This window comes from Vigna unguiculata, chromosome 10, assembly GCF_004118075.2.
Source record: "Vigna unguiculata cultivar IT97K-499-35 chromosome 10, ASM411807v1, whole genome shotgun sequence".
Lineage (NCBI taxonomy): Eukaryota > Viridiplantae > Streptophyta > Magnoliopsida > Fabales > Fabaceae > Vigna > Vigna unguiculata.
The window spans coordinates 8,694,936-8,707,344 of NC_040288.1; the positions used below are offsets into that span (position 1 = coordinate 8,694,936).

A 12,409-nucleotide genomic window follows, 5' to 3' on the forward strand; every position below is an offset into this window, starting at 1 on the left:
ATTATGGCTAATATGATGGTTGGAATTATGGTGAGAGGAAAAAGGATTAACCTTTGAAGGTTGTTATGTAATTTAAATAATAAGAATAAGAATAAGAATAATGAGAAACACCTATGTGAACGAAAGAGTGCCATTGAACTGTACCATACTATCCATCCGAAAAATTAGTGACAAATTTTGGGCCTCAAAATTGAAAAATAATGGCACCTAAGAAGTGTGAAGATGAAGTATTATTTCATGGATCTGTACCATAGCTCCGGTCCCCTGCATCTCCAAGGCCAGGAATTATGAACCTAAGCACACAGATAAAATACATTTATTAACAATGTTACAACAATATAAATTTTTCTGGGTAGTCCGTAACTTTCTTCCAGCACCCTTATAAAAAAAGTTTCCATTTTGCACTTTTAGATTGTACAACCCCACAAAAGTTATTTTTTAACTTCGAAATAGTGTAATCCAGATGTCAAAAATAACTTTCGGACTAATCTAAAAAACATTTTTTCCTTAGGAAAAACACTTCTGAATTGTACAATCTAAGTCGTTTTTAACTTTCGAATTGTGTAATCCGGAAGCCATTTTCACTTCGGATTACATAATCAAAAGAGGATAAAATGGGAAGATTATTTATATGGGGTGCAGAAAGAAATTTATGGAATTGCAGGAAGAAACTGCCTTTTTTCTAATCCTAGGTAAATAAATGTCAAATTATTCAAACAAATAATTTAAACATAAATAAATTATAATATTGCGGGAGCACCAACCCTTTTTCATTAACTTCAGGATCAATTATTCCAGTATAAACATGAAGCCTGCAAAATATCATAATTAGAAACTATTGCTTGAAAGAAAGAATTTTGAAGAAGTGTTTGGATATTTACCCAGGAAACTGCTCACTAAGCTTTTGAAGAGCCGGAGGAGCCGCAACAGCTGATATCTGCAATGTGATAAATCCATTAAAAATTCATAGTATTATTAAAAATAGATTTCCTTATTAAATGTTCTACCACTACAGTTTCTTGGCATCCGAATCAATAAAAGAAATGTTGGCTTAGAACTAAAATTTTATGGTTATTAAAGGAAATCTAGCATCAGAATATATACAGATTATTATTCATTACCACTTTAACATGCTTGTTGTCAACTCCTCGTTCCTTTAAGAGGTTCAGAGCAGCCACCATAGTACCACCTGGAATTCATACAAAATAACAGATGAAATACATAATTGAGGAACAGGTGTCATTTTCTTATATTTGACTGCTCTAAAATTGTGACTTAAGAATTCGATTCACTAACATTGCAGGTAAAGTTTGTAATGTTCAAATTTGCAACATAATCAAAATTAAAAAAACCAACAAAAGTACATTCTTAAAGATGAGGCCAATGTCCTTCATTCCCTTAAGTATCTGAAGACTAATTTAATGGCCTACTAGTGTTCCTTCCCATGATTGCACAATCACCTTCTGGATGGTTTGCCTTCATAATCTCTTCCTCCAATTGGTCATGGAGGAAGGTTGTCTTCACATCAAGTTATCAAGTATGTGTAACTCATATCATTGTCTACTCATCTAAGCTTCGGCATGCAACCACTGTCAGTCTCATCAGCCTTCCATGGACCTATTTCAAGTCTTGCCATGCTCTTTTATCCTTATTTGGGTAGGTAGCACGTCCAAAAGTTGTTACTCTTCTTGAAAACTACTTGTTTCCACAAATGACTTTTGCAAGCCCAATTTTTTCAATTTCTGGTACACCCACTACAGTGAAACTAAATGGTAAAAGTTAGTTTTTCATGGTCTACCTATGTAGAACAGTGGTTTCTAGCTCTGAGCCACCATGATATCTTGAGGTTAAATTTATATCAATTAAGGAACATACCCAGTGGAAGAAACTTGACTTTGAACTGAGTGCAATTTGTGGCATTCAATGGAACCAAAAATATTGGAGATTCTCAAAACCTTAAAGACATGTTGCTCATTTTGAGGAAGGCTCAAAACTTTTGCTCTTGACATTCAAATGAATGTATGATTCTGCTCATAAGTTTTCTTGAAGGGACTAATCATGATATGATATCACAAAGTGCTCAAACCCAATCAGCTGTTTAAGATCTTAATATATTCCTAGAGGATAATTAGTTAAAAGACATGAAGATACCTTTGAATACGCTAAATTTCAATAATAATATGAACTCATGGCAAGGTTGTGGTAATAGAGAAGGATGTGGTGGTAGTGGCTGTCATCCTTTCTTTTCTCTCGCATGCAGGATCCCAATTCTCAAACAGTTCTTACCTATTCCACCTCTAATCCACCCATGTATGATGCCCAAGAGTCATGCAATCAAGAAATTCATCATCTCTCTCCAACATCACCTCTCATTACATTCAACCCAGGACACAAAGGATTCTTTCTTAATCACGTGAAGAGCCATGTTATTCATGTTCTTCTCCTTAAGTCACCTATACTACAGGTCCCAATGATGAAAGCTCAGGTTGACCCTACAGCTTTTGACAAGGTATTCAATCTCCGGGGAATCATTGACAGAGGTTCTACTAGATTAACATAAAAGGTTACAAAAATAATGTCACATTGCTAGCATGTCAACAAAGTTCTGCGTTTTAAAAAGGATATAAACTATCCCTAACTACTACGATCATCATAACTAGAAATATACTAATTGATAAAATGAAAAATAAGAAGATCCCTAAATAGTATCTTTGTAGTCTTTTTAAAATACAACCTTGATTCAAACTCTATCATTGAGAAACTACTTTTGGACAAACTTGTGTCAATCTGTGATTTGACCCCACATGAAGGTTCATACACAATTCTAACAAGAACCTTGAGAGAACCACCTTCAAAAAAATTCATACTATACAAAGATAAAAAGCCGCATTGTAGATGGATGACGTGCATGAGATAAGAACAAATGCTAAACATGAGACTATGCATACCTGTTGCCAGCATAGGATCAACCACAAAAATTTTACATCCATTAGCAAATTTCTCAGGTAACCTACAAATAAAACATAGGAAGAATGTGTCAAAATGTGCTCCAGCACTTTGTAGAACAATGGGCTGCTTTATCTAAGCCATTAGCCATGCTAAAATTAGGAGAAAAGAAAAAGAAAATATTGGACTAAAAGCTAATTTTTCTTGCAAATATAAATTTCTTACTTGTTCAAATATATTGCTGGCTGAAGGGTTTCCTCGTTTCTGCTTATTCCTTTACCATAGAAGTATAAAAGTATAGTTATTCAATTTATGGAACAGACAAGAAATGTGCCCTAATTTTAAAAGGTGCATAATACATCATACCAAAACCTCTAGCAACTATACTCTCAAATTACAAAAAAAAAAAACATATTAAAGCATCTGCAATTCCCCTACTTTCCATTAACTACGTGTATTACCTAGATGATATGTTTTTGTTGCAGGCAAGATTGATGAAGCATGTTCAGCAAGAGCAAGGCCTGCCCTCAAGATTGGAATTACCTGAAAAATTAGTAAATGATTTAGGTAATAGCTTGCAGAAAGATGCACAACCATGGCAATAACACCACAAAAAGCCAAAATGACGTGGGTTTGATCAATAATGACCCATGTCAACAAAATGAAAGAAAAGCCAAAAGCATGAGCATGGTTTAGCCAAAGACATTACACCCCTAAACTGCTTCATAATTAAGTATAAGTAAACAAAAATTCCTGTAATATTTAACCATCAAGCCACAAGAACTCTGCAAATATTTAATTCCAGTTTAAGATAATGAAAGTAATATTAATATGCTACTTACAGCCACAGGCTCCCTCGGGTCAATGAATTCCACGGAGGCTACAGCCATTGGTGATTGAATCTCTCCAGAAACAGTGGGCTAAATATAGAAAGCAAAGCAGAAAAGAGAGAAAAAGCAAATCCAAGGTCATGAGTCCGACAAAGGGAGGTGAAAAAATTAACAGACAGGAATAAGAACTATCATAAAATCGAAATAGGTGAAAAAATTAATAGAGGAACAAGAAAATTATTACAAAGGAATAAGAAATAACATCAAATCGTTCAACTGTCCATAAGTGACAATTTCCAGTTTCAAGCTACAAGGGCCATGTGTTTGGTAAGTAATTGTTACTAACTAAATGCAATTGAAATAAGATGCTGCAATACAGTGATGAGTAAGAAATACCAGTTTAGAATTTAAATTGGAAGAAATACCTTACTAAAATGACTGAAAATTTAATTAATGAAAACATCTCAGATTGGGAACATCACACAATGGGATCCATTTTGCTTAATTAACTAATCAATTGTTCTTGTTGGATCAAGCACATACCACTACACCAAAAGGTATAACTCATAGTCAAGGTATAACTTTTTTACTTAAGAGCATAGCAGCCTAAGTGCCACAATTCAATTGTGACTTGGCCTATTTAGCCTTTGCTGTGGGACAATTGTTGCAACTTTCAACAAATTTCTCCTAAGCAGTTACTTTTAGTTTATATTTATAAGAGTTTTGATTTTTACAAATAGAGATGATGAGAATATAACTGATGTGATGTGATTCTTATCCATAAAATAATTCTTTATTTTTTTACATAATTCAAGTTGGTATCAAAACCTATCCTAGTCAAGTTTGTTGACCTATCGTATGAGAAACTACCCACAAATATCTAGGGTCATGCTTAACATGTCCAGTCCTCAGGGAATTGATAGGCAAACTTATTTATCACACATGAGACCAAACATTGTTATGCATTTAGTGTAGTAAGTCAGTCTATGCATGAATTAAAGAAAGACAAATGCAAGCAGTTAACAAAAGCTAGTGACCTAGAGAAGCAAAAAACAAGATAAGGATCTTATTTTTTTCCCTTTACTGTCATGTTTTGGTTGTTTTCAAAGAGTTTCCGGTGTTACATGTGCCCCCACAGTGTGGTGATCTTGCCCGCAAAAGTATGGGAAATGTGCATGCATTTAGGCGCCCCAACACAGCTTTGTTACATAGGCCACACCTCTATGTTGACTTGTGTTCTAGTATCTTGTCCATGGGTGTGGGCAAATTCCACACAAGTGTATATAGCACAGCAATGAACAATGATCAAGGGCGTGCGGGAAAAAAGAGGTGTGGATGACACCACAGAAGAGGTACAAATAGCAAACCAGCGCAATTATCAAGTACTAGGTCGCTACAGAAGCATGGATACAGGCATGGGTGTTGGGGACATGAATGTTGCTGAGAGTTGTGGATGATGTAAGTGCAGTAATTCTGGGGGAGCTTTGGATGAGATTTCTCAGTTCAAAACAAAAGGTGGGTGCAGATAGCACCATTGACAGTGTAGATAAAAATTTGAGTTAAAAAAAATTATATCACCTTTTCCTTTTCTCTAGAGCACAAAATTATTCAGCCTTCTTCGTTCTAAATCCTATTTCTTCTTCCTATTTTCCCATACCCATTCCAAAAGCCACCCACCCACCTCCATTATCATCACCTATCTTTATAAATCCTCCAATTCTCATTTCCACCAAACCTCCATTAAAGCACTATTCATCATCTTCGCCTACACTTCATCTCACATCCCATTATGTCTTCCAAATGACCTCAGAAAGAGAATGGAAATCCATCAAAGGAAGCACCCAAAATGCAAAGGATCAGGATCTAAACATTTCATCTTCCTTGGATTGGATAGCCTTTGGATTTGAAAGCCTAGGGGAAATGTATAATTCTCTCAATATTATACAACTCTTCCCTATGTTTATTGGGATGAGAAGAACTGTGGAAACTCTTGGCTCTGAAGCTGATGTTGATTAGATGTTTACCAATATTGGTTAGAAAGATTTTGTTCAAATGATGTCCTATCAATGAGGTTGATGATGACCATGGAATTCCTAAATCCTTAATTTGTGGGAAATTTGAATAGTCTAGATGATGAGGGTTTCATTTGTTTTCACTTATTAATTTAAATTCCTAAATTCTTTATTTGTGGGAAATTTGAATAGTCTAGATGATGAGGGTTTCATTTGTTTACAGTTATTAATATACGATCACAACCTTGATTTAATAATTGTCAACTCCACCTTTTACAACCCTAGTTTCATAGGTGGACGTGATAATTTTGTTGACAAGCAAAGAGACATGGACTTAATAGACATGATTTTACAAGTTGACACACCCCAAAAACCCTCCTTGATACATTACTAGTTTCAACAGTGTTTTTACATCCAACAACCAACACTAGTGCGGCCTTAAGACCTGCTTTCAGGCCTAGCTATGAATGGTATAACAGCACATGAATAACATCTATGGTTGGCACACAGCATAAAGTTTGTAAAGTATTCCCTTTAGAATTGACCACAAAAAGATAAAACTATAGCTCCAAATTTGTAACATTTTATGGTTATATAAAAAACAAAGATAGAAACATCAAATCATATAGTAGGAACTATGAAATAGCAACTAACCAACCAATCCCTTGCAGCTTCATACATTAGTAGCCTTCCCAACTCGGCCAACGCATTTCCTACAACATTAGAAACTTGAAGTGTTAGTGAATCATTTGATTAACTAATCCAGAAATTTTAACCAAGTCATCTTAAAGTTTAGTAAAATAGTGAGATTAGTAAATAAATAAAACAAGCAGAATGAAGGCAAGTTGGAAAACTTTCTATGAATTTGGCTTATCTTCTGTTTTCATTTTTAGTTTATATGTTTTCTCCAAAATGCCATATTGTTTCATTTAGCTTCTCATTTTCAATAAAGTAAATGATTAAAACAACAGTTTGTTGATTTACCATTTTCTTTGTAAATTTTTGAAACAATAAAGTTAAATAACATTTTGTAATTCATGCTGATAACATACCTATCAATTGAAAATGAAAACATAACACAAACCAAATGTACCCTTTGAAATTGAACATTTCAGTGAATGCAAAATTGATGATGCAACTCACTAGTCCATCCTACTCAGAACATGATTTCCTAAGGGAAAAACGCCATCATAGTCTAGTTAAGATGTTCCAGTTCCAGGTTCCCCATCATACTTAATTTCATCAGTTTTCTTTCGTGCTGATTAACAGTGACAACAGATTGCAGATAAGAATGCCACTGTGAATAATAAAATTTCAAAGCTATCAATCACACTCGACAATAAGGCATTCAGATAAGACTAGCGGTTGGTGGTTGCAACAATTAACAAGACACACTGATTCATTGTTCGCCCACTTAACAGTAACAATTCATGAAAGCAGTTGCTCCAACTGAATCAACAGTTTGCCAAAACTCGCAATCTTGTCAAATTCCAACAGCACGTTTTTGTCAAGAAGCTACAATACCATAAAGCATTAAATGGGAAAGTAGCAATTAAGTTAACTAAAGTGATGATCTGATACTGTTCATTCAGCATTATGTCAGATGTAATGAGCAAATACCAGGTTAACATTGAACTCAAAAATTACAGAATATTGCTCAAAAATGGAACTTTGCTACTCACTGAAGATGGGACAAGGGGTTTGCTCATTCCTCAAAACTGAAACCCAGTGCTTGATCAATGGATGAGGAGGAACATACACCTTCAGAAATCCAACAAACAGTAATCAATCAAAGAGACCACCAGAAAGTACCAACACACATCAACACCTTCCATTATATTTCCCTCGGCAACCAAACCAGCGCAAAACCCGTTTAACCCAGAAGCCAAAACCACCAAAGGAATTCAACAATCCAATACAAACATAAATTAACCATTTAAGCAGTGAGTGATAAATGATCATAGAAGAAAAATTGGCTCCTTTTTTCCACTTCTTTCTCATCAACAAAAACACACCATCAGTTCATAAACCCAGAAGCCAAAGCCATAAGCGAAAAAAATAACAAACAAATTTTCATTATATCAATTAACTAATTAACCCACCATAGATCAATCTCCAAAGGATTAAAAAAATAACTCTGCCCACCTTCCCTGCATTTTCCTTTGTCGGATACCAAAACCCCATAAGGCAAAACCAAAAAGAAATTAAATAAATCCAACAAAAGCCAGAACCCAAAGCCAGAAGAGAAACAATAACAATTCAAAAAAATTTACAACAGATCTTCAACCAGTAAAGCCATCATGGATAAATTTCTAAAGAAAACACATTTTTCTTCAATATAAACCACAACCCCATAAACCCAGAAGCCAAAACCAAAAGAGCAATATAAAAAATGGCCCAAACCCACAGGTAAAACCCAACCAAGAGATAAACCAACGAAACCACCCACCACCCACAAACAACAAAAAAACAAAACTTTTTGCCGTCACTCACTCCATTTCACCTTCCCCGACCCAAAACCATCACATTACACAAAATCACAAAAAAGAGAAGAACACTAACGAGCATTCGGTTCTCGGCAGGGAGCTTCTCCTCCATGGTCATATGAGAGTACACCACACCACACGTGCGCCGCTGAGCACTGGAGCATACGATCTGAGCCGAGACAGAAAGTAGGCAGCAACAACAAGAATAACAAAAGAACGAATAAAAAGGGTGCACATTTTGGAATCAAGAATCGAATCCAACGGGAACAAACATACCCATAAAAAGAATATAATAAAAAAATAACAGCAACAAGAATAATAATTAATGAATTAATTAATTAACAATAAATGTAACGAAATAAAAGGGAAATGAAATATTTAATTTATGATAATTGCCTTTGGGGTAGTGAAGAGAGAGGAGTGAGAGAGAGAAAGAGTGTGACATGTTGAAGAAACTGGTGGCGCATCGGAGGGAAAAGGGAGAGTGAGGTTGAAGATAACGCGGGAAGCAGCCATGAATAGTGTTGTAATCTGGGTTGTGGCCTATGGGGAAGAAGATATGTGCAATTTCTAGAGTAATGGTTGGTCGCGTAGATACATCTTCATGGATATGGATGCAAGAAAACCACTTCGTATTTCTTTTTCATCGTCGAACTACTCATTCATTAGTACATAGAGAGAATAGTTACATTATATTATTATATTATTGAGATGTGTAAATGAATAGTATATTTTCATCATTTATTTTACTTTTAACTTTAGATATAATTAAAAATAAGATATAAATATAAGGAAATCATTTTTTATCTTCTTGGTGTTTAGTACTAACTAGAAACACATGTGTTTTAGTGTTTTTATATATGTATTTTTTAATTTAAATAATACAACTCTAAGAGAATTATTTGAAAATTTAAAAACATGTATGTTTTATGTTATGTTAAGTGGGGAAATTAAATAATTATATTTTGGTGGATAGACACCTATATTTGAATATTATAGAGGAAATTAAGAAAATATTTTAAAATAAAAATATATGAAAGTTGTAAAAGTAGTGTTAAAAATTATGTGACTGTTATTTTAAACAAAATGAGTTATTTAATTATTTTAAAACATAAAAAATTAATTAATTTTTTTATCAAATGGTGCATTCCCTTATGTGTGTAGCATAAAAAGGTACCACGATGAATTAAAAAATACACAAAAGAGGTATAACCTCAATAAAAACATGATATTTCTCAAATTTTTAAGTAATGCATGTTGAAGTTTCCCAAATTAATCACAAAAACATCAAAAACTCGATAATTCACATAAACTCTTTGAAAGATTGTGGAACAAATAAAATCAACATCATTAAATTATAAATCAAAACTAATTATCCCTTTTTTCACAAATTATTGAATTTTTGGGGTTTTAAATATTGAATAGGCCTTTTGAGTAATCACAAAGGTCTGCCAATGAATTCATTTAGTTCTTCATGTTCTTTTAATATAACATGTTCATAAATGAAAGTAATCCCATCCATACAAAATATCATTAAACTAAAGACTTATTATGCTTTGGTAAGAGGTTTTATTCCATGTGTAAAACATATATCTTAGGTTAGCATTTATTTGTATTATACTTGGCACATGTTGTTGACAGTGGATTCATAAAGTATCATTTCAATTCAAGGACTACAAGAATGAAGTTAATGTCACTTAAAATAGTTCATAACTTAAGTTGTAAACTACAGTCAGCAACCCAACATGTGAAAATGCTCCCTGGTCATCTTTTCTTAAGGTGGACTTCTTATGTGCAAATCATATAACATGGGTTTGCACTTATTTACATTTGAGTAAAACAAACGTCTATCAGTGGAATGATTTACTTCTTTGTGTTCTTTTTATTAAACATGTTCTTAAATGAACACATTGCACAGTCACAATTCAAAAACAATTCTTGAAATTTGGGGTTACAAATATCAAATATTAAGGTTGTTCATCAAAGTTACAAGATTTCAAATCCTCAATATAATACTGCATTGATTAAATTGAAAATTTTCCCTTATGATGTTCATTTTCATGTAGATGGACAACTTAGAAGAAATCAACATAATAAGATTGGATGACATTACCTTATTGGATGAACATGTGGGTCTTGGTACTTGTGATCATGAGGATAGTGTTGGCACAATCAATGTTGGTAAGCAGTGTGGCGAACTTCCTTGTCCCAATAACAATTGATATTGTCGTTTATTTTTTAATGAAATGTTAAAGAAATTACTAACTCCATCAACGTCTACATCTTGCAACATTGTATAAAGTTTCATATTGTTCAATTTTAATCTAGAAGAGCCTGAAAACATAACAATTTCATTAAAAATTTCTAACAATCACTTAATTAAAATATCTAACTAAAAGTGTTAAATTCATTTCCTTCCATGTCAGTCCATAACTAAGCTTGGAGACACATCAATGCCTCCACAATATTTGGGAGCAATCTATTACGATGTGGAGTAAGAATCTGACTACCAGTATTGAACGAAGACTCAAAAGCAATAGTTGATATGGGAATTGCTAGATAGTCTCTCGCCAGCATTTGCAAGGTTGGGTATTTTAACCCATTAGTTTTCCACCACACTAAGATATCAAATTGTGCATTTGAATCAAGAAGTATTGCCTCTTCTAAATAACGATCTAATTCTGACTTCAAATTTGGTGTGTCACTTGTCTTTGCAATCTTATGTTTTGCAAAATGTGACCCCCAACTTTCTTTTCTTCCAAGAACACTTACATCCACTACATTTAGCTTTGAACTTTGAGATGAAGCAGTCAATTCTTTACCCTTGACTTTTATGGCATACTCTTTTACCAAATCTTGACAAATAGATTTTACCCTCTCAATTTCATAATGAGAATTTTCTCCATAAATTTGAGGCAAAAAATAATCTAACAAGTTAATTTTGTACTTGGGATCTAATACAATTCCTACAACCATCACCCCGTTGATTACACTCTAATACTTATCAAATTTAGTAATCATGGTTGCAGCCATTTCATGAATAATGGAATTAGGACAAGAAAGTCAACTTAATTTCACATATTTTTGGGGCATTCACAGTTGGATACAAAGTACTAGAAAATAAAAGTGTCATATCATATAAAATAATTCCAACCTTTGACAAACCTCATTTTCCATCATCCAATCACATTCACTAGGTGAAGCTTTGTATTGATTATCTCGTTGTGACAATCTATTAAACACATCTTTGTATTGTGTAACAACTTGAAGCATAAAAAATGTAGAATTCCACCTAGTCTTACAATCAAGAACTATTTTTTTCTTAATTGGAATGTTCACTTAACCACATGTCTCTATAAATTTCTCCTCTCTTTTAGGTATTGTTGTCCAAAAATGAATACTTTCTCTAATCTTTTCAATGGTGTTAGAGATTATATATAAATAATCTTTAATAATTAGATTTAAAATATGAGCACAACAACGCATGTGAAATAATTGTCCACCAAAAAAAAAATAGTTCTAGGTAAAATATTCTCTAAAACTCACTCAATCATAGCCTCATTTGTAATGCAATTATCAACGGTCAAAGTGGACAAGTTTCGATCTAAATTTCAATCCATTAAACATTTAACTAAGACATCAGTAAGAACTCTACTTGTATGAGGAGTAGGTACATAAATGAACATAACATGAAGATAAATATTTTACTAATATATTCATAAACAAGTAAAGAAAATAATACAAATTGTAGTTATATAATTTAGAAACATTACCTCACAAGTCGACTTTGTAGGTTCCATGAAATAGTTATAAAGTGAGGAGTGACCATCATGTAACCTCTGTTTTGGCTACTATAAGTCCACATATCAGTAGTAATTGCAACTCGACTCTGATTCTTTGATAAAAATTTATTATATTCTCTTTTCCTTCATTATAAGTCTTCATAATGTCACTCTTTATAGTGTTTCGAGAAATCCCCTTGAATAAAGGTTGCAAAGCAAGATAAAATTCCTTAAAGCCCATGTGATCAACCATTGACATTGGATACTCGTGTCAAACTATCATCTTAACAAGTGCACACTTTGCTGCTTCTTACTTAAATACATAGTTGTCAACAACTATTATTTCACTCCCT

At 33.3% G+C, this 12,409-nt stretch overlaps 1 protein-coding gene across 2 annotated transcripts in view; it reads right to left on the reverse strand.

Moving 5' to 3' along the window:
• The window catches only part of LOC114167135 (uracil phosphoribosyltransferase), a 100,398-nt gene extending 91,451 nt beyond the window's left edge, over positions 1 to 8,947 (reverse strand). Inside the window, exons 1-12 of one of the 2 annotated variants that reach the window (XM_028052106.1) lie at positions 8,671 to 8,947; positions 8,351 to 8,443; positions 7,471 to 7,549; positions 6,443 to 6,501; positions 3,789 to 3,866; positions 3,408 to 3,489; positions 3,172 to 3,220; positions 2,949 to 3,010; positions 1,122 to 1,189; positions 882 to 937; positions 765 to 812; positions 69 to 293 (exon numbers count right to left, since the gene is read on the reverse strand). In XM_028052106.1, coding sequence (XP_027907907.1) covers positions 236 to 293; positions 765 to 812; positions 882 to 937; positions 1,122 to 1,189; positions 2,949 to 3,010; positions 3,172 to 3,220; positions 3,408 to 3,489; positions 3,789 to 3,866; positions 6,443 to 6,501; positions 7,471 to 7,549; positions 8,351 to 8,443; positions 8,671 to 8,790 — 852 coding nt within the window. In that variant the 5' untranslated portion in view covers positions 8,791 to 8,947 and the 3' untranslated portion in view covers positions 69 to 235. Of the gene's footprint in view, positions 1 to 68; positions 294 to 764; positions 813 to 881; positions 938 to 1,121; positions 1,190 to 2,948; positions 3,011 to 3,171; positions 3,221 to 3,407; positions 3,490 to 3,788; positions 3,867 to 6,442; positions 6,502 to 7,470; positions 7,550 to 8,350; positions 8,444 to 8,670 lie in introns of those variants that run through there. The other variant, XM_028052105.1, reaches the window with a different exon arrangement.
• Positions 8,948 to 12,409: the final 3,462 nt, after the last annotated feature.